Genomic DNA, 19846 nt, shown 5'->3' with positions numbered 1-19846 from the left:
TTTCAAAATTTTAAAGAAAACTAATCTTAAAGTATTGTTGGTGTTGAAATGAAATATGATGAAAATATTTTAATTATTTTATACATTTGGTGGTGTTAACTGGAGGTGATTTTACCGTTTTATTATTATTATTATTATTGTTATTATTATTATTTTAGTGACTAAAATTCATTTTTGCTAAAAATGCAGTCCATAAAATATTACCACAGTTCATAAAGTTCACTCTGTGATGATTTGAAATATATTTAAAATTTAAGAAATTGATAATTGGCCAAACCATACAATCGGCTCTGTAGGTTTCCCACCAATCTTTTTTAAGTTTCTCTTTAATTTGATCTAAATTTTTGCCTTCTAAAATTCCCATACCTGTAAAGAAAACTGCGTTGAATATTGGAGCACAAGTTGTCTGATCTATTAACATTTTAATATAAATATGACGACTTGTTTTCTTGGGATACCATTTATCCAATAAGTTGTACCAATAATGAAATACTGGTCCAGTAACACAAAATCCGAATACAGCCATTCTTAATGAACGGTCCAATTTGTATTTCGGTCTCTCTGTCCCCTCTTTATCTTTATAACTAAAAATTTCAATACCTTGTACTAATGAGTCTGATAAAAAATACAGTGTTCCCGATGTTGCCGCCTGAAATTAATTGTTAAAATTAATAAAAAAATTAATAACTAATTTCTATTTATAAATAAAAATCCACCATTATTGAAAATGAAACCTACCTTTGTAATTATGGGTTTAGTATGTAATAAATGAATATATTTTGAGGAATAGGATGCATATAATCTTTTGATGACTTCCTTCATTTTTATATATAGGTATATGGTTTTGTTCGGATTCTATATGCTATATGTGGTATTATATATTATTGTTGTTTTTAGTAATGATATTATCGTAGAAGGACATCTAATATAATAGATGCTCTTTTTTTTTAATTTGAGGCTTTCAAAGTGGGTGAAGCAGTATGAAACGAAATTTAAAAAAAAAAAAAAAATTTAAAAAAAAATTAAAAAATTAAAAAAAAAAAATTAAAAAAAATAAAAAAAAAAAAAAAACTTTTTAAATGAAAACAAATAATTAGTTATACAAAAATGATTCTTTTAAATAATAAAATTTTTTTATATGAATAATTCCTCTTTTATTACTATAATACAATAACCATAATAATAGTATAAAAATTAATCAATATTTTTCTCATTTGTTTTTTTTTTTTATATTTTAATTTTTATTTCTGTAGTATTTGTATCTTCATTTTTATTTCAGTAAACAGGTGAATATCATCAGTACCACTGAACATACAAAATAAAAATTAAAATATAAAAAAAAAAGTTATTCATTCATAAAAAATTACCCCCCAAAAAATAATAAAAGAAATATGATAGGAATATATGATCACGAATTGCAATTTAATATAGAAATTTAAGACAGAAAATTCAAAAGATAACAAAATCTCACAGTGATGAGGAAGAGGTGTTAATTGGAATTTGGTTAATAAAAAAGACGAAATTAAATAGAGTCTTTTTTTTAAAACTGAAAATGTAAATTTATTTTATTTATTTAATTTTCTTCTTCAGTCAATTTGTTAAAAGCTTCTTCTATTTTTTCTGGTGTAAAATCATTGGAGTTATCACATAGCCTAACTACTTTTCCATCAACAAAGCCGATATTCATATATTTTGCATTTGGGGTTAATGTATTTCCATTGAGACACCAGTAATATTCAGAAACTGAGCAACCTGAGGCCTTTTGATCAGATACCATTTTGCAATCGTCAAAGTAGTTTGAAATAAGTTTTCCTTCCATCGAAAAAGTGAATTTTGTAATTATTTTCATTCTCTCTTTACATTTTTCGTTGCATGAACTTGGATCGAAAACTGGAAAATCATCGTCAAAGTGCTTTAAATCTTGATAGTAAGTAAAGGGGTAACTTTTAATTTTTTCAAATGAAAATTTTTTATGTTCACACATTTTGTATCACTCTTTTTATATTATGTGATTGAATATAAAGTTTTGAAAAATATTTAATAAAAAATAATATTAAAAAATTTAATAAAAAAAAATTAATATAAAAAAAAAAATTAAAATTTAATATAAAAAAAAAATAATATTTAATAGGTGTTATTTTTTTGATAACCCACTAAAATGTACAAAATATTTTAAGATCATTTTATAATATGGATATTGATAACCCAATTGCCAATATTGAACTGGTCATGACACTGTTACCTTTGCCGGTGTTGCCCATTTTCTTTCAAATACAAATGATGTTGATGTGCCAGATAAAAATTTTACACAATTTATTTTTCAATACACTGGAAATCAAGTTCTGGACAGTGATTACAGTAAATTTGATAAAAAAGATTCTTGTGAAGACAGTTCAGAATCCGAAGAAAAAGTTGTTTCTCCTAAAACTGTCAAGTTTGAAAAAGCATCAGTATCGCGATATACAAGTTCGACTTGCTAGTTTACTTAAAACTACAGTTTGGTCGGTATATCACAGAAGTGATAAAAATTTAATCCGAAAAAAAGAATAAAATATTAAATCTGATGCTGATGGTGCAGATGCAAATGGTGCAGATGCTGATACGGATGCTGTTGCAGAAAGTTATATAAGGTTTACTGAATTTTCTCTTGTTCATCAGTTAAAGAATCGAATTGTAATGTTAAGACCACAATTAAACATAGAAATAAAGTCGAGATATCCCCATGAATTGTCCTGTATTTAAACTGAAAAAGATATCAAAATCTCAAATAATTAGGAAGAGGTATTAATTGGAATTTTTGTTTAATAAAATAAAAGAGGTAATTAAATTATGTATTTTTTAAAATACTGCAAATGCATTTTATTTTATTTATTTAATTTTCTTCTTTAATCAATTGATTAAAAGCTTCTTCTAATTTTTCTGGTGTAAAATCATTGGAGTTATCACACATACGAACAACTTTTCCTTTAACTAAACCGAGATTCATATATTTAGCATTTGGGGTTAATTTATTTCTATTGAGACACCAGTAATATTCAGAAATAGAGCAACCTGAGGCCATTTGCTCAGATACCATTTTGCAATCTTCAAAGTAGTTTGAATTAAGTTTTTTTTCCATTGAATAAGTGAATTCTGTAATCTTTTTCATTTTCTCTTTACATTTATCAGTGCATGAACTTGAAAAATCATCGTCAAAGTGCTTTAAAGCAATTTTTTCATAGAGGGAAAAGTGGCCTCTTTTTAATTTTTTAAAAGAGAAATTTTTATGTTGGCACATTTTAAGTTATTATTATTTTATATTGTATATAATGTTTTTGTTTGAAAAAAAAAAAAAAAATAATATTTTTAAAATATAAAGTAAAAAAAAAAAAAATTAAAAATAATAGTGGGTTATTTTTAGGATAACTTAATATAAATTTTTAGGCGTTAAGTTTTGTGAATTTTTATATTATTTTTTGAAGTGGTAATTGTGAATAATAAAAATAATAAAAAATAATATGGAGTGGTTGTGTTAAGAGTGGGTTAAAACAAAAGATGGTAACACCACAGAGGGTTAATCACATTTTATCTAGTTATTTTTAGCACTTGTCTATTCAAATAATAGTACACAATTATAATTTTTATTATTATTTTTTTTTTTTTACAAAACAACATCAACATCAATATTGATGTAATAATGATTTTAATATTGAAATTAAAAATAGATATCTTTTCAACAAATAATTAAAAAAAAAGAAAAACTATATACACTTTAATTATTTTAGTGATTTGTGTGTAGAGTTTATTAAAAATAATTAAATTTTTATATTTATAAAAATTAAATTATATATTATGTTTTTTTATTTTGTTTTGATTTATAATAATTTAATGAAATCAAATGTTTGAACATCATTTGTGTTAGTGATAGATTTGAATGAGATGACTAAATTACCAGATTCGAATGACCATAACCAATAACCACTTTGAGTTTCATTGTGTTTAATGACAATAGTACGATTTGAGGTGGCTTCTTGAACAGCTTCTAACACCATTTCATCGGCACAACGTTTAGCAAGATTGGCAGCTACTTTTTCAACAACACCAGCGAAAATATGACCAAAGCTATTTTTTAAATCAGCAGCAACATGTGGGTATACAGCCTCTAATGAAGCTTGATCAATAGTCCAATCGGCATCGGATTTCATTGCTTTTTTTACAGAAGCTAAGTTTGCAGCCATTTTAGCTTCATTTTCTTTGATATTTAAACGAGTCATTAAAGAATATACACCTTCAGTTGGGAGAATAGTTTCTAATTTGGCAGTAAAGACATCATTGGTGTTGCAGATTTTTGGACGGAATGAAATTACACAATTACCATCAACAAATGAGTATTGCCAATAGGATGGTAATTTTTCATCAGCAGCAACAAATACAATCTTCTTGTTTGGAACAGCATTTAAGAAAGCTTCTTTAACCATATCGTTTTTACTGACTTTGGTATCAATGTTTTTAGCTAAATTACCAACAACATCCTTGTAAAAGATTGAGCCACAGCTATTTGTTACCCAATTATCATTACATTTGGTGATGATATCTTCAAAATCGAAAACAATTTCAAATGGAGTACCTAAAGCTTTTTCAATAGTAGCTAAATGAGTTTTGAGAGTTTCTTCGTTATCTTTTAATGATTTTCTAGTTGTTAATGATAAAGGCATTTTATTTTTATATATATATATTAATTTATTTTTTTATTTATTTTTTTATTTATTTTATAAATTGATGATGAATGAAAATTTAAAAACTTTTGTATTTATATTTAAAAAAAAAACATATGAACATGGCAATATGAAAAAATATCTAAAAAAAAAATGAAAGAAAAAAGAAAATAAAAATATCTAAAAAAAAAAAGAAAAGAAAATAAAATATTTAGAAAGATATAAAAATTATTTCTTTTTTAAATTGAAAACTATCTGTTATTAATAATTTCTAAATTATTTCTTTAACCTATTAAGGTTTATAAGAATTTTTTTTTTTAAAGATTTATTACATTTCTATATTTTTTTTAAATTTTTAAATAGAAATATTTTTGTGTATTAATTAATGTGTAGTTTGGTATGCGTGTAAATTATTGATTTGATATTAATTTAAAGTTGAAGTGTTGTGTAACAAAGACTTTTGTGTGTGTAAAAAAAATCGCTGAAGTGATAAAAATTTAATCGAAAAAAAAAAAAAAATTTTAAAATTTTATAAAAAAAACAAAAAAAAAATTAAATTTTATTTATAAATAATCGTGTATTTTTAGATGAAAAATTTATTTATTAATACAATGTTATTTAGACAATTATATTTAAAGACCATAATATAATTGTCTCCTTATTTGGTTGAAGCAAAGAGTTGATACTAAAAATCTTTTTTTCTTTTTATCCCAATTCATTTTGGGGGACGCTTCCCAACTATTTATTTTAAAAAACACACGTTCCTCCACAACCATCACCTTGTTTTTTTTCATCATTTTCCTTAATTTTTTTTATTATAATATTACCAAAATCTTTTTAATTTTTCCTCCCATATCATTAAAGAGATAAAAGAGTATGGATTAATCAATTTTTTTAGATTTTAGAAATTAATTATATGAATTATATATTATTATAAAATTTTAAAAAAAAAATAAAATATTTAAAAAAAAAGATGAAATTTTTTTAAATTTATTTTTTTTATCATATATGCCCATTTTTTTATAAAAATTTTATTCGTTTTAACCCTTTAACAACTAAAAAAATATACATATAAATAATTCTCATATTAAAATTTCCCTTTATAATTTATTATATTTAAAATAAAATGAAATCATATCTCTTATTAATTGTTGCCTTTTTATCTGTATTCTTTATCTCCAGTACTCAAGGTGAAGTAAGAATTATTATTTTTATTTTTTTATTATAAAAATTATATTTTAATATATTTTCTTATTTTTTTTTTAATAGTTTTGCAATGTCTTTAGTAATTGTGGTGAAGGAAATTGCTGTACCAGTCTAGTCTTTGGCTATTGCAGACCACTTGGCCAACTCGGAGAACCATGTAAAACCAAAACTGACACAGAACATTTTTGTGGTTGTATTGAAGGCTTAAAATGTTCAAATGAAGTTTGTGTCTCAAAATAAATTAAATAAAATATTTTATAAACAAATAAATTATTATTTTTTTATTTGTTATTTATTATTTATAACACGAAATTTTTTTAAAAAAAATGTGAATTTTGCCTAACATAATAATAACCATATTTTGGGGATTGGAGGTTGTGTATTATTATTGAATGGTTTTATTGCAGATGCTGATACTGATGCTGTTGCAGAAAGTTAAGTAAGGTTCACTGAATTTCTTCATCAGTTAAAGAATCGAATTGGAATGTTAAGACTATACAGAGCAATTAAACATAGAAATAAAGTCTAGATATCCCATGAATTGTCCAGTATTTAAGTTGAAATTCTAAAGATATCAAAATCTCAAATAATTAGGAAGAGGTATTAATTGGAATTTTTGTTTAATAAAATAAAAGACGAAATTAAATTATGTATTTTTTTAAAAACTACAAATGCATTTTATTTTATTTATTTAGTTTTCTTCTTTAATCAATTGATTTAAAGCTTCTTCTATTTTTTCTGGTGTAAAATCATTGGAGTTATCACACAAACGAACAACTTTTCCATCAACAAAACCGATATTCATATATTTTGAGTTTGGGGTTAATGTATTTCTATTGAGACACCAGTAATATTCAGAAATAGAGCATCTTATGTTATCAGGAACCATTTTGCAATCGTCAAAGTAGTTTGAAATAAGTTTTTCTTCCATTGAAAAAGTGAATCTTGTAATCTTTTTCATTTTCTCTTTACATTTTTCGGTGCATGTGTTTGAATTGAAAAGTGGATAATCTTCGTCATAGTGCTTTAATCGATTCAAGTAGGCAAAGTGGCATCTTTTTAATTTTTCAAATGAGAAATCATTATGTTTGCACATTTTATGTAGCTCTTTATAATTTACACAATATAAAAGTTTAATTAAAAAAATAATTAAAAAAATAAATTAAAAAAAAAAATTAAAAAAAAAAATTAAAAAATAAAATTAAAATTAAATATAATTGGTGGTTATATTTAGGTTAACATTAAATTGTAAATTTTTAGTGGGTGTTATTTTTAGGGTAATAAAAAAAATATTAATAATAAAATTAACAAAAATTTTTATTTTTATTATTCATAACAATAAAAATGTCTAAAGAAAAAAAACTTTTCTTTCTTTTGCTTATTATATTATTTTCTAATATTAATTTTTTGGCTTCTAGACCCATAAAGTATGCTTCTTCATTCTATGGACCACCAAATACCCCACACCCGCAAACAGGATTCCCATGGGTATGCAGAACATGGATTAATGATGAAGGATATCTACCAGAAGAATGTCATTATCCTGGTATATATATTCTTTTTTCAAATACACCCGATACTTATGATGGATCAAATGATGAGGTATTTATGCCAGTTTATTGGATAGGAAAATCAAAAAATAATGTCTTACAAAGATATTATTACCATGCAAACAATGATATGGTAAGTATTAATAATAATGTTTTTGCTTGTTTTATGCGTTTCCCAGGAGATTCCATTGATGACGATAATATAATGGTAGACACAAGGACATTTGACGTTGAAACAGCATTGTTAATTAAGTTTGCAACTTTACTAAATAAAGAACATGGCCATAACCCAGAGGTACAGGATTTGGAGTTTGATCCAAACGATGAGCCATACGATATTTTAAGAACATTTTATAATATGGATATCAATAACCCAGTTGCCAATCTATTGCCTGTCAATGGTCATGCCACTGTTATCGTCAATGGTTTTGCCCATTTTCTTTCAAATACAAAAGATGTTGTACCAGATAAAAATATTACACAATTTCTTTTTCCATCTGGTATTCCTTACGCCGGTAATCAAGTTCTGGATGGTGATTACAGTAATTTTGATAGGAAAGATTCTTGTAAAGACAGTTCGGAATCTGAGGAAAAAGTAGTTTCACCTACACCTGTCAAATTTAAAAAAGCATCAGCATCATATTTAAGCGATATACAAGTTCGACTTACAAGTTTGCTTAACAAAAAAAATGTTATTCCTGGAACAACACAAGTACCTAAAGAAAAGCTTGTACCTAAAGCAACAACAGAAGTTAAAACAACTCCAGAGATTAAAACAACAATTGCACCTAAAACTACTCCAGAGATTAAAACAACAATTGCACCTAAAACAACTCCAGAGATCAAAACAACAATTGCACCTAAAACAACTCCAGAGATCAAAACAACAATTGTTCCTAAAACAACTCCAGAGATTAAAACAACAATTGCACCAAAAACAACAGCATTACCTAAAGTAACAATTGAGCCTAAAAAAACAGGCTTTTGGTCTAAGACTTTTAATGTATTAAAAGGAGCATGGAAAGGAGCAAAAGGTATAGTTACAAATCCAAAGACAGTAGAAGTGGTTGAAGGGGCAGCCGAGGGTATTGGTAGGGCTGAGTGAATCAAAACAATTCAAGAAATTAAAAAAGAATATAAAAAATCAAAAAAAAAAAATAAACTTTATATTCAGATATATTATTTTGTTGTGTTGAATTTTCATATTATACCCACATTAATGATGAATACAGATATTTTTAACCGCTCACCGACAAAGACTTTTATTGTCGGAAGTGATAAAAATTTAATTGGAAAAAAAAAAAAAAATTTAAAAAAAATCCAATTCATATTGGGGTCTCTTCCCAATTGTTTATTTTGAAAAACCCACGTTCCTCCACAGCCATCACTTTGTTTTCCTTAATCTTTTTAATTTTTCCTTTCATATCATTAAAAAAGGGATAAAAAGTATGGATTAAATCAATATTTTCTAGAAAATAAGGGTGACAATATAAATATTATAATAAGTGACGAGTTGTATTAAAATTATCAAATCTTTTAATTGCCCAAAAACTGAAATCAATGTGTGCAACCCTGCCTCCATTTTGCAACATTTCCAAGGTTTGAAGAATGATAATCCGAATAGAACCAATATAATGTTTTCTGAAAGTGCCTCAAATCCTAATGGAAATATATTCCCATTCGATATTTTGCCAAAGTTGAAACAGTTATCAAAGAAACTAATTGTAGTTGTGGATAATACTTGGTTAACTCATGTATTTTAAACCCATTCAAGTTTAGCGATGTTGAAATTGTGGTCAATTCATGCCCAAAGTATTAAAGTACCAGTAAATTTAATCATACCAGAAATACTACAAAGAATGCAAACTTTATGTACTCCCTTGAAAGTATGTCAAAGTTAATGAGTTATCATGTCAGTGTAGATTATTGTAAATTGTTATTGCCAATTTCGGCACCATGGAGGATAGAATCATGGCTTCCTATAAAAACACACTTGAATTAACCAAAGTGTTTTCAAGTTACAAATATATAACCATTCGTAATAGTCCAACCCAAATGATTCATCTCATCAATTAGCACTTACATATTAGAACAAGTCAAAGGAAGATCCAAATGAAACAATACATCCAAGTATTATAAATGTCATTGTAAACAAACCAATAGATCACGTTAAAAAGCAACTTGAAGAAAATAATATAATTACAAAAACTTCGTTTGGTTCATGTCACACTAAAGTTTGCAAATCATTATCACCACAATATACCCAAATTAGAATCAGTGTTGGATACAATAAAATAGATTTCAAAATGTTTGAATTTTTAAATTCAAATTAATAAAATTAAAAAAATAAAAGATAATAAAAAATTTTCTTTTTTATTTCTACTATCTAATTAAATAAATATAGTTTATTAAATTATTTAAAATGTATTTAAATTATAGTTTATTATTTATTTAAAAAGTTTATCTCGGAAATCGGATAGTTTTTTAAAAGCTTCATCGGAAGAGTTGTCTTTGGAATTGCAGTTTTTATCTGAATGTAGCAATAATGCCCATTGTCTAAATTTGTTATTGACCATCTTTTGATCAATGAATTGATTATTGTTGCTATTATTATTATTGATACCAAATAATTGATACGGATCAATAGAGTTCATAATGTTGTTAATAATTTCTTTTCTTTCGTACTCTTTAAAGGTGTCACCAGACCCATTGGTTGATACCATTGTTTCTTTAAATTTCAACCTTAATTCTTGTATTTCATTTCTTTGGTCCCTGTTTCTTTGCTCCAGCTCTTCATTCTCTTTGCCTAGACTGAGGATGGAGTTGTTTAAAACCTTTATTTTAGTATTTACCTTTTTTAATTCATCTTTTTGGTTGGTTTTGATTTTTTCATTCTCTTCTCTAAATGTTTTGACTGTATCTTGATATTCGTTTATTGTGTTTTGGTATTCGTTTAGTATTGATTCGTATTGCCTACATTGGTCCGCACCTAACTCTTTGAGTAAATCAATTTCCATCATAAGATCTCTTATCTTGCTGTGACCAATTTCAATAATTTCGTTATTCGATTCACCAAGCTTTTTAATTTCTTCTTCTTTTTTGATTTTATAAATGTTGAATTCTATCTCTAAAATATGTGATTTGTTTCGAAACATTTGAATTATAGTTTCTTTTTTGCTATTGATATCTTTGATCTCTTCATTTTCTCTCCTGTAATGGTTTAGTTTACATTCTAAACTCTCTATTATCTCTTTATACCTTTGAATATCACTTGAATATTTCTGTATAATTTGATCCTTTTCCTCAATTTCCTTTGATTTTTCTTTATCTATATTTTTTAATTTAACAAATTGAATTTTATAGTCCCTATCAATTTGATCTTGATATTCTTCTAAAAATTTAATTTTTTCAATTAACTCTTTATTTTTATTATTTATTATTTTTGATGTTTGTAGTGATTCTCTTTTTTGCTCCAAATTCATATCGTTTGTATCACCAATAAATTTGAAATTATTATTATTAATATGATACATTTTTAATTATCGTTTTTATATATTATTACTTTTTATATTATTATGCTAAATTAGATCATATAAACAAATTGATCTATAGTTTTTTCTTATATGTTTATTATTTTATTATCATTATTGTTTTGTTGGTTCAAAATATGACTGTAATTGTATCGAAAACTTTATTAAATTATTATTATAAATAAAATGATTTTATTTTGAAAAAATATTTTATTTTTTAAAAAAAAAAATTTTATTTTTTTTTAAATTTTTTAACTTTTTTTCTATTTTTGCAATTTATTTATAAATAAAAAATCAAATTTTTAAAGACCTATATTTATATAAATAATATATATATATTGTTTAATGTTAATATAATTTTAGAAATGTCCTTTTTAATTTAAAAATTTTTTTTTATTTTCATTTTTATAAATAATAATAATAACAACAATAACAATAGTTTTTTTTATAATAAATGGTAAAAATATTAACATTTAATTTATAATAAATAAATTTTCATATTCCCAAATAAAAATCCTTAAAAAAAAACCATCCAATCATTTTTCTTTTTTTATTTTTTTAAATTTTTATCCGTTTTTTAAATTACAATTATTAAATTATTAAAATGTAAACGCCACAATTTTATTAGATTTAACACAAGAAAAAAAAATCTTCCCACCCACCCCTATAATTTATTTATCTATATTTTATAAATTAAATTAATGGGGGAACAATTATCTTTTTTATTTTTTTTATGTTGTTTTCTATTAGTGTTCAAACATATTAGGAAACGTTTAATTTTAAAAAATTATTTATAAACCAAATTTATTTTTAATTAAATTTTAAAATTTGGTTTATAAATAATTTTTTTATAAAATGTAACTTTTTTTTTTTTTTTTTTTCTTCTTAATATTAATTCAATTTAAAATGGAACCTAAAAATATTATTAACAAAAGAAATAAAAGTGTAGCAGTAATCGGGATTGGCTTTAGACTACCAGGTAATTCAAATAATCCAGTGGCATTATGGAATAATTTAATTAACAAGTTTGATGGTATTGTTGATACATCAGAAAGATGGAGTGATAACTTTCATTTAAATAATGAAATAAAGTCTAACCAAGCAGGTTTGATTTCACTAGACGAAATCAAACAATTCGATCCACTAATGTTTTCAATATCACCATCTGATTGTGATACCATTGATCCTCAACAGAGACTATTATTGAAATGTAAGATTATTTTAAATAAACAGTTGTAAACCAATCAGTGGAAGAGAAAATAATACTAATCATTCTTATTTTATAGGTGTATGGGAATCACTCGAAGATGCACATATTGATCCAATTAAACTACGTGGTACAAATACAAGTGTATATGTTGGTGTATCTACAACTGACTATCAGAATAATTTGAAAAATTCTGATACTTTTACAAATATATTTGGTTCGACCAACCATTCTGCTTCAAATAGAATTTCATATTGCTACGATTTTAAAGGCCAATCTTTATCAATTGATACAGCTTGTTCTTCATCATCTAATGCTATTGCCTTAGGATACGAAAGTATTGTCGAGGGAAAATCAAATTATTCAATTGTGGGAGGAGCTAGTTTATTGTTGGATCCATCTATCAGTAAATCATTCTCACATTTAAATATGCTAGGAAAGAGTGGTCGTTGTAAGTCATTTGATGCTACTGCCGATGGATATGTTAGAGGAGAAGGAGTTGCTGTAGTTGTATTAAAGAATCTTGAACAGGCCATTAATGATGGTGACAGGGTCTATTGTGTTATTAATGGAGCTAATTCAAATGCAGATGGAAACTGTGATAAAAACAACTTTTATTCACCATCAAAAACTGGCCAATTCAATAACATCAAGACAATGTTTGGGTTATGTTCATCTCAAGTCACTGAATCCGATATTGATTTTGTAGAGTGTCATGGTACAGGTACACCAACTGGCGATCCTATTGAAGTTGAAGCAATTTCAATGGCATTTAAACAATACCACAATCAACAAAATCCATTATTAATTGGTACTATTAAATCAAACATTGGTCATTTGGAAGGTAAATATTGTTATAACTATAGATGTATTATGTTTAAAATATATACTAATTTCATAACTCTTTAATAATAAAGCATGTTCAGGTATTGCTTCATTGATAAAATGTTGTTTAATGTTTAAACATCGTCAATTTGTTCCTAATATTAATTTTAACGAACCAAATCCTGCTATAAAGTTTGATGAATGGAATTTAAAAGTTGTAACTGAAATAGTGCCATTTCCATCAAATAAAAAAGTATCGATGATGATTAACAACTTTGGAATTACGAGCTCAAATGTTTGTATCGTGGTTTCTGAGATTTGTCAAATGGATGCAAGCAGTATATATCAATTGGAGGCCGATAAACAATATTTAGTACCATTTTCAGCCAACAGTAAACAATCTCTCAATTTTTATATATCAAATATTCAAAATGATTATAATAGTTTGTCTAGAAGTTGTGAATTTTTTGATTTTGTCCAATACCATATCTTTTCGAAATCAACAAAACTTTATCAAAAATCGATAGCACTAGCAAATAAATGGTCAGATATCAAAAATAATGATAGTTTTATAAAAACTAGTGATTCAGCGGCTTCGAATTTAATTTCAGCAGAGAAAATAGATAAAAATACCAATATTTGTTTTATTTTCAGTGGCCAAGGTACTCAATGGAATGGAATGGGCGAACAGTTGTATATCAATGATTCATACTTTAAATCAACAATTGATTTAATTGATTCAAAGTTAAACAAATACTACGGATATTCAATATTAGAGAAATTAAGATCAACCAACGATGATACAATTAATCATCCTATTATCGCACAACCATCAGTTTGTATGATTCAAATCGCTCTTTTTGAAACATTAACAAAACAATGGAATATAAATCCAAATTATATAATCGGCCATAGGTAACTATTAATTAAATAATCTAATATTATTCAAATTTTTTTAGGTCAAATTTATAAATATTAATGTTAATCTATTATAATTTAGCTTAGGGGAATTAACTTCTCAATATTGTTCAGGATCAATTGATTTAGACACACTCTGTTATATTCTATATCATAGATCAATTGCTCAACAAAAAACAATAGGATCAGGCAGAATGCTATCAATTAACATCAGCAGTGATCATTTTAACGATCAATTTTCAACAGAATATCCAACAATCGAAATCTCATGTTATAACTCAACAAATTCAATTGTAATTGGTGGTAATGAAGACCAACTAAAAGAAATTGAATCAAAATTAAAACATCAAAATATACACACTGCATTCTTAAATACTCCATCATCTTTCCACACATCAAGTCAAGATAAAGTTAAAAAAGATCTAATTGACCTCAAATTTGAATCATTTAAACCAAAAACACCAGTATTATCAACTATTTACCAAGATTTCTTTAATGGTCAAGATAAACAGTTTAATTCAGAATATTGCTTCAGAAATATTAGAGAACCAGTTTACTTTACACAAACCATTCAAAAACTATATCAACACATTGAATCCAATCAATCATGCAAAAATCTAATTTTTATTGAACTGTCACCACATTCAGCACTGGCTTATCATCTTAAACAAATACAACCACTATCAACACAACCAATTCAATCAACAGTTTTAACAACATTAAATAAAACTAAAGAAGATATCAACCAAATATTCCAACTAATATCCACACTATACTGCAATCATAATTACTCAATTAATTTTATAAATCAATTAAAAACCATCAACAATAATAATCAAACTTCTTTACAATATAAACATAAAGATTTAAATTTACCAAGATATCAATGGGATGATAAAATATTTTGGAGAGAAGATTTAAATCATTCCCAATCAAGATTAAATGGTTCACCAATCGAAGTTTTAGGAAATAAAAACACAACATCACCATTTATAACATATAAAACAACTATTGACGTAGAAAAACCTCAATTTCAATATTTAAAAGGTCATCAAGTTAAAGGCAAATACTATTTTCCAGGTTGTGGTTACATAGAAAACATTATTAACTCATTCCCAAATGAGGATTTAATAATATCACATTTAGAATTCAAAGTACCATTAATATTTATTGAAGGTGTCAACAAACAATTGCAAACCAACATCTATCAAACATCAAAGAAAGACTATAGAGCTCAGTTTCATTATTACGAACCCAATACAAATAAATGGATTTTATCATCTTGTGGTAACTTTCAAACTTTTAGATTTACAAATGCAAATGAAAAGAAATTGGATATTGAACATTTAAAAACTAAATGCAACTTAACAAAATTAAACTCTCAAGAATTTTATAATCACTCAAGGGTTAAAGCTGGAATATCTTATTCTGGTTTTTTTCAAATGGTCCAACAATGCTATATTGGTGATAATTGTATTTTAAACCATATTCCATATAAAAAAGTCCACGACATTGTAGAAACTATCATTAGTTGTGCCACCTTAGATTGTTGTGTTCATGGTTCTATGGGATTGGTGGATAAAAATTGTCAATTGGTATTTGACAAAGTAGAAAATCTCAAATTCTATTCGTCAAATCTACCAAAAGACTATACATTAGATTTCTATTCTTTCATTGAGCTTAAAGGTAAAAAAGGTGATTCATATGAATTTTCGACCTCTATTATGCTTCAAGATGGTACAGTTTTTGCTGAAATAGAAAGATTAGTAATGACATCAACTGTTCAAATAGAAGATTCATTAAAGATTCAATATCCACTAAATGAATTTCAAACAACATTTTTACAGTTAAAAGATTGTGAAGCTGTAACAAATTTAGAATTGCTCAATCATAAAGATTTCAACATTGAATATAAGTTTGGCTTAGATTCTTATTATAATTTTGTTTCTTCAATTCTTTTTCACCACATCAAAATCAAATTTTCAGATATAAAATTAGAAGATATCAAACATAATACAATTCAAGTGTTAAGAGATAGATATTTAACCAATCAAAAACATTCAAGACTGTTTAATTTTGCATTTGAAACAATTAAAGAATACTATCAACAAGAGTATATTGAATCTGAATGGAATGAAGAAAAACTAATTTTCTGCAATATCTTAACAAAAAGCACCAAAATAATGGTTGATCTGTTATTCCCATTTGGAGATAAAGATAAATTAGAAACACCATCGTCCCTATATGATAATGGACTATTAGAACAATTTTACGCAAGCTCACATTGTACAATTTCTGATATCCTTTTATCGGAAATTGTAAAGGAATCAATTGAACCATTAATAAAGAAAAAGAATGTTATTAGAATTTTAGAGTTTGGTGGAGGTGTAGGATCCTTATCTGTAGTAATTTTAAATAAAATTAATCAACTATTAAAAGAAAATGAATCAAGTGATATCGAAATCGAAATAGAATATACTTTTAGCGATATCTCACCAACATTTATTCCCTATGCAAAAGAAAAGTTATCATTCTTTGGTGATTACAATAGAAAAATTTTATTCAAATCACTAAGTTTAGAAGACCATCTCATTTCAAACCAACAGCTAAAACCAAACTATTATGATTTTGTTGTAATGTCAAATGTATTGCATGTACTCAAGAAAATATCATTTGGTTTAAATGAAATTCATCAAATATTAAAACATAATGGATATTTAATGTTTGTTGAACCAATTTATAAATCAATAGTAGCAGATTCAATATTTTCTGTTTTCGATCAATGGTGGTCTTTCGAAGATACCGAGCTTAGAGCCGATAGATGTTGTATGACTGAAGATCAATGGTATAAAATATTATCTGAAAATAATTTCAAAAATATTAAATTTTCCCAAAATAATGGAATTTCAAACATTTTAATACACTCTCAAAAACAAGAATCTAAGTCCTTTATCAATACAACCAATAACGATATAATAGTATATAGTGATATAAATAACAATAACAACCAATCATTTATAAATAATCTTATAAAAGATCAACAAAAACAAGTTGTTATAAATACAATGGAGCAGTTTAATAATATTTCAAAAGATATTAATCAAGATACAATTATATACTTTACCAAAACTATTAATCAGTTAAATATTAATAACTTTAAACAAATTACATTAGAATACATTCAAATTGTTCAATATTTACTTAAAAATAAATTAACATCAACAAAACTAGTATTAATAACAGGAAATTGTCACTCTAGCCAATCATCAAACTATTTAGCATCATCAGTAACTGGTTCATTTAAATATTTTCTAGACCAATTTGAACCATATTTATTATTTTCAATTGATTTTGACGATAAATCATTATTGAACGAGAGTAATTATCAATTGATAAACCAACTAATTGACATACATAATAACATTCAAAGAGAGTATTTTATAAGAAATAACCAAGTTTATTTAGAAAGAATAAAAGATAGTCACAATGTCCTCAAAAAGTATACATCAAATTCAATTGAACAACCATCAACAACCAACAATTTGAAATCAATTTTAAATGAAAATTTAGAATTTCAATTAGAATCAAAGAAGCAATTAGGTGAAAATCAAGTAGAGGTTCAAGTTCAAGCAATTGGCATTAATTACAAAGATTACTTGGTTTATACTAGAAATGTACCCCCTGAACTAATAAATCATAACTCAGATATACACACTCCAGAATTTGGTTTGGAATATTCAGGTATAGTTAAATCAGTCGGTAATAATGTAGATAATTTTAAAGTTGGTGATCAAGTCTTTTCTATTCATTATAATTCTTCATCGAGCTCTATTATTGCAGAAAAAACCCAACTTTCACACAAGCCTAACAATATATCATTTGCTGAAGCTGCATCTATTCCAGCAGTATATTTAACATCATATCACAGTATCTTCAAAGTTGGAAATTATAGTTTTAAAAGCCAAGAATCAATATTAATCCATTCAGCTACTGGTGGTGTAGGTTTATCAGCTATCGAATTATTAAAATGGAAAGGATTCAAATCACATTTATTTGTTACAGTTGGTTCTGAAGAAAAAGAAAAATATTTGAGAGATAGATATGGTTCACTTATTACTGGTATATATTCAACTAGAAACAAAGACTATGTTCAACAAATCAAACAAAAACTAAAAGAATTAGGATCCAATAAACAAGGTGTAGATGTTATATTAAACACATTGCCTGCTGAATATTTAGAATCAAATTTCAAATGCTTAAACAAAGGAGGAAGAATCGTCGATTTATCAATCACTCACCTTAATCCAAATGAATTTATTGACTTTAACAAATTTAAATACAACTATACCTATTCAAATGTTGAGCTTTTACTTTTAGATTTTGAATATATAAACGAAATATTAAAAAAAATAAGTAAAGGTATTTCAAATGGATCATTATCATTAATACCAATTACAGAATACTCAGTACTCAATATCAAAGAAGCATTCGAATATATTAATCAACGAAAACACATTGGTAAAATTGTTGTAAACTATGATAAAGATATTACAAGTCATTTATTACAGAATAAAGATGAAGGCACCAGAGAAACAGATCAACCAATTATCAAATCTAACTACACAATCAGTTCAGAACTCGGTAAAACTATATTAATTACAGGTCAAAGTGGAATTGCATTAGAAATTATTAAATGGATTTCCAAATATTCAAAATCAGTAGAAAACATTATTATTCTATCAAAATCCACATTAAAATGGGAATTAGAATTATTAATAAATAAATCAAAATCCAATAGCAACAAAGCCATCAACTATTATTTCAAAAGTGTCGATGTCGAATATCAAGACCAAATAGAAACAGCCATCAATAATATATTCAATGAACATCCATCTACTAATAACATTGACTCCATATTCCATTTTGCTTTTGCTTATGATGCATGCAACCCATTAGAAATAGATATGAAAAGTTTAGAGGTCTCACACGGTGCAAAAACAATAGGAGCAATCAATTTACACGAACTATCATTGAAATACAAATGGAATGTAAACAACTTCATATTGGCATCATCAATAGCAGCTATATATGGTAGTTTTAATCAATGTACTTATGTTTGTGCAAACAATGTATTAGATTCACTAGCCAAATATAGAAAATCATTAGGTTTATCAGCACTTTCAGTGAACTGGGGACATATAGGAACAACAGGTATTGTATCAAGAACAGAATCAGTCGGTGAATTACTAGATGGAATAGGAATTGAATCAATGTCAGCAAATATTTTATTGGGTGCATTAGATTTATTTATACAAACTCCAAACAAAACAGTCATTCAACAAGATTACGATAATATAATTGTGAATAAACTAAACTATGAAAAAATGCCACCAAGCAATCTATATAATCATAAATCAGACTATATTTTAAACTCAATTAATAGAAATAGTAAATTATCCAATGGAGTTATGGACGAAAATACAATTATTCAAAAAGTTATCTCGAAAATTGCAGAACTCCTTTCAATGAACGAATCAAATATTAATAAAAGTATTCCTTTGATTGAATTTGGCGTAGATTCAATTTTCAGTGTTCAAGTTAAAAATTGGATAGATAAAGAATTCAAAAAAAACCTATTCAGCATATCAGAACTTCAAAATTGTTCAATTAACCAAATTATTAAAAAACTAATTGATAATAATTAATAAAACCATATTCCAAAACTTTTAAAATAAAATATTTTCTAATAGTAATTATAATAAACCGAATCACAAAATTTAGGATCTTATTCTAACCACCTTTTTCAAATAAAAGAAATCAAATTATTAAAAAAAAAAATTTTGGATATTTTTTTAAAATTTTTTTCATCAAAAAAATAAATAATAAATTTATTTAAAAAAATACTATAATAAATTT

General features: G+C 25.5%; 9 protein-coding genes across 9 annotated transcripts; 3 read left to right on the top strand and 6 right to left on the bottom strand.

Moving 5' to 3' along the window:
* Nucleotides 1-154: 154 nt before the first annotated feature.
* DICPUDRAFT_28562 (uncharacterized protein) lies at nt 155-822 on the bottom strand (the record flags this gene model as incomplete). The annotated part of the gene is made up of 2 exons (XM_003284911.1): nt 155-649; nt 739-822. 2 exons carry the CDS (start codon nt 820-822, stop codon nt 155-157), a joined length of 579 nt encoding a protein of 192 aa, XP_003284959.1.
* An 820-nt stretch (nt 823-1642) lies between these two features.
* Nucleotides 1643-1903, bottom strand: DICPUDRAFT_22412 (uncharacterized protein; the record flags this gene model as incomplete). Its single annotated transcript, XM_003284910.1, has 1 exon — nt 1643-1903. A coding segment is annotated over one exon (261 nt), but the record flags the coding sequence as incomplete, so codon positions are not given.
* A 937-nt stretch (nt 1904-2840) lies between these two features.
* DICPUDRAFT_91416 (uncharacterized protein) lies at nt 2841-3154 on the bottom strand. The gene has a single exon (XM_003284909.1). It carries the CDS (start codon nt 3146-3148, stop codon nt 2873-2875), a length of 276 nt encoding a protein of 91 aa, XP_003284957.1. The 5' UTR covers nt 3149-3154; the 3' UTR covers nt 2841-2872.
* A 622-nt stretch (nt 3155-3776) lies between these two features.
* On the bottom strand, nt 3777-4694 carry DICPUDRAFT_45800 (uncharacterized protein; the record flags this gene model as incomplete). The annotated part of the gene is made up of 1 exon (XM_003284908.1): nt 3777-4694. One exon carries the CDS (start codon nt 4692-4694, stop codon nt 3855-3857), a length of 840 nt encoding a protein of 279 aa, XP_003284956.1. The 3' UTR covers nt 3777-3854.
* Nucleotides 4695-5820: 1126 nt separating this feature from the next.
* Nucleotides 5821-6313, top strand: DICPUDRAFT_45798 (uncharacterized protein; the record flags this gene model as incomplete). Its single annotated transcript, XM_003284933.1, has 2 exons — nt 5821-5889; nt 5964-6313. 2 exons carry the CDS (start codon nt 5821-5823, stop codon nt 6138-6140), a joined length of 246 nt encoding a protein of 81 aa, XP_003284981.1. The 3' UTR covers nt 6141-6313.
* Nucleotides 6314-6553: 240 nt separating this feature from the next.
* DICPUDRAFT_91414 (uncharacterized protein) lies at nt 6554-7007 on the bottom strand. Its single transcript, XM_003284907.1, has one exon. It carries the CDS (start codon nt 6994-6996, stop codon nt 6592-6594), a length of 405 nt encoding a protein of 134 aa, XP_003284955.1. The 5' UTR covers nt 6997-7007; the 3' UTR covers nt 6554-6591.
* A 237-nt stretch (nt 7008-7244) lies between these two features.
* Nucleotides 7245-9783, top strand: DICPUDRAFT_148802 (uncharacterized protein; the record flags this gene model as incomplete). The annotated part of the gene is made up of 3 exons (XM_003284932.1): nt 7245-8541; nt 8957-9204; nt 9541-9783. The coding sequence occupies 3 exons, from the start codon at nt 7245-7247 to the stop codon at nt 9781-9783; spliced, it is 1788 nt and encodes a 595-aa protein (XP_003284980.1).
* Nucleotides 9784-9897: 114 nt separating this feature from the next.
* On the bottom strand, nt 9898-11334 carry DICPUDRAFT_96882 (uncharacterized protein; the record flags this gene model as incomplete). The annotated part of the gene is made up of 1 exon (XM_003284906.1): nt 9898-11334. The coding sequence occupies exon 1, from the start codon at nt 10981-10983 to the stop codon at nt 9898-9900; it is 1086 nt and encodes a 361-aa protein (XP_003284954.1). The 5' UTR covers nt 10984-11334.
* A 552-nt stretch (nt 11335-11886) lies between these two features.
* On the top strand, nt 11887-19635 carry DICPUDRAFT_148800 (uncharacterized protein; the record flags this gene model as incomplete). Its single annotated transcript, XM_003284931.1, has 4 exons — nt 11887-12190; nt 12267-13031; nt 13105-13927; nt 14013-19635. The coding sequence occupies 4 exons, from the start codon at nt 11887-11889 to the stop codon at nt 19633-19635; spliced, it is 7515 nt and encodes a 2504-aa protein (XP_003284979.1).
* Nucleotides 19636-19846: the final 211 nt, after the last annotated feature.

The sequence above is a fragment of the Dictyostelium purpureum genome (genome assembly GCF_000190715.1).
Source record: "Dictyostelium purpureum unplaced genomic scaffold DICPUscaffold_35, whole genome shotgun sequence".
In the NCBI taxonomy this organism is placed as follows: domain Eukaryota; phylum Evosea; class Eumycetozoa; order Dictyosteliales; family Dictyosteliaceae; genus Dictyostelium; species Dictyostelium purpureum.
The sequence above is the reverse complement of the archived record's forward strand: the minus strand, read 5'-3'. Positions and strand labels throughout refer to the sequence as shown.

Coding starts and splice junctions, on each gene's coding strand:
- DICPUDRAFT_91414 (XM_003284907.1), bottom strand. CDS start 6,996: ATGTGCAAACATAATGATTTCTCATTTGAAAAATTAAAAAGATGCCAC.
- DICPUDRAFT_91416 (XM_003284909.1), bottom strand. CDS start 3,148: ATGAAAAAGATTACAGAATTCACTTATTCAATGGAAAAAAAACTTAAT.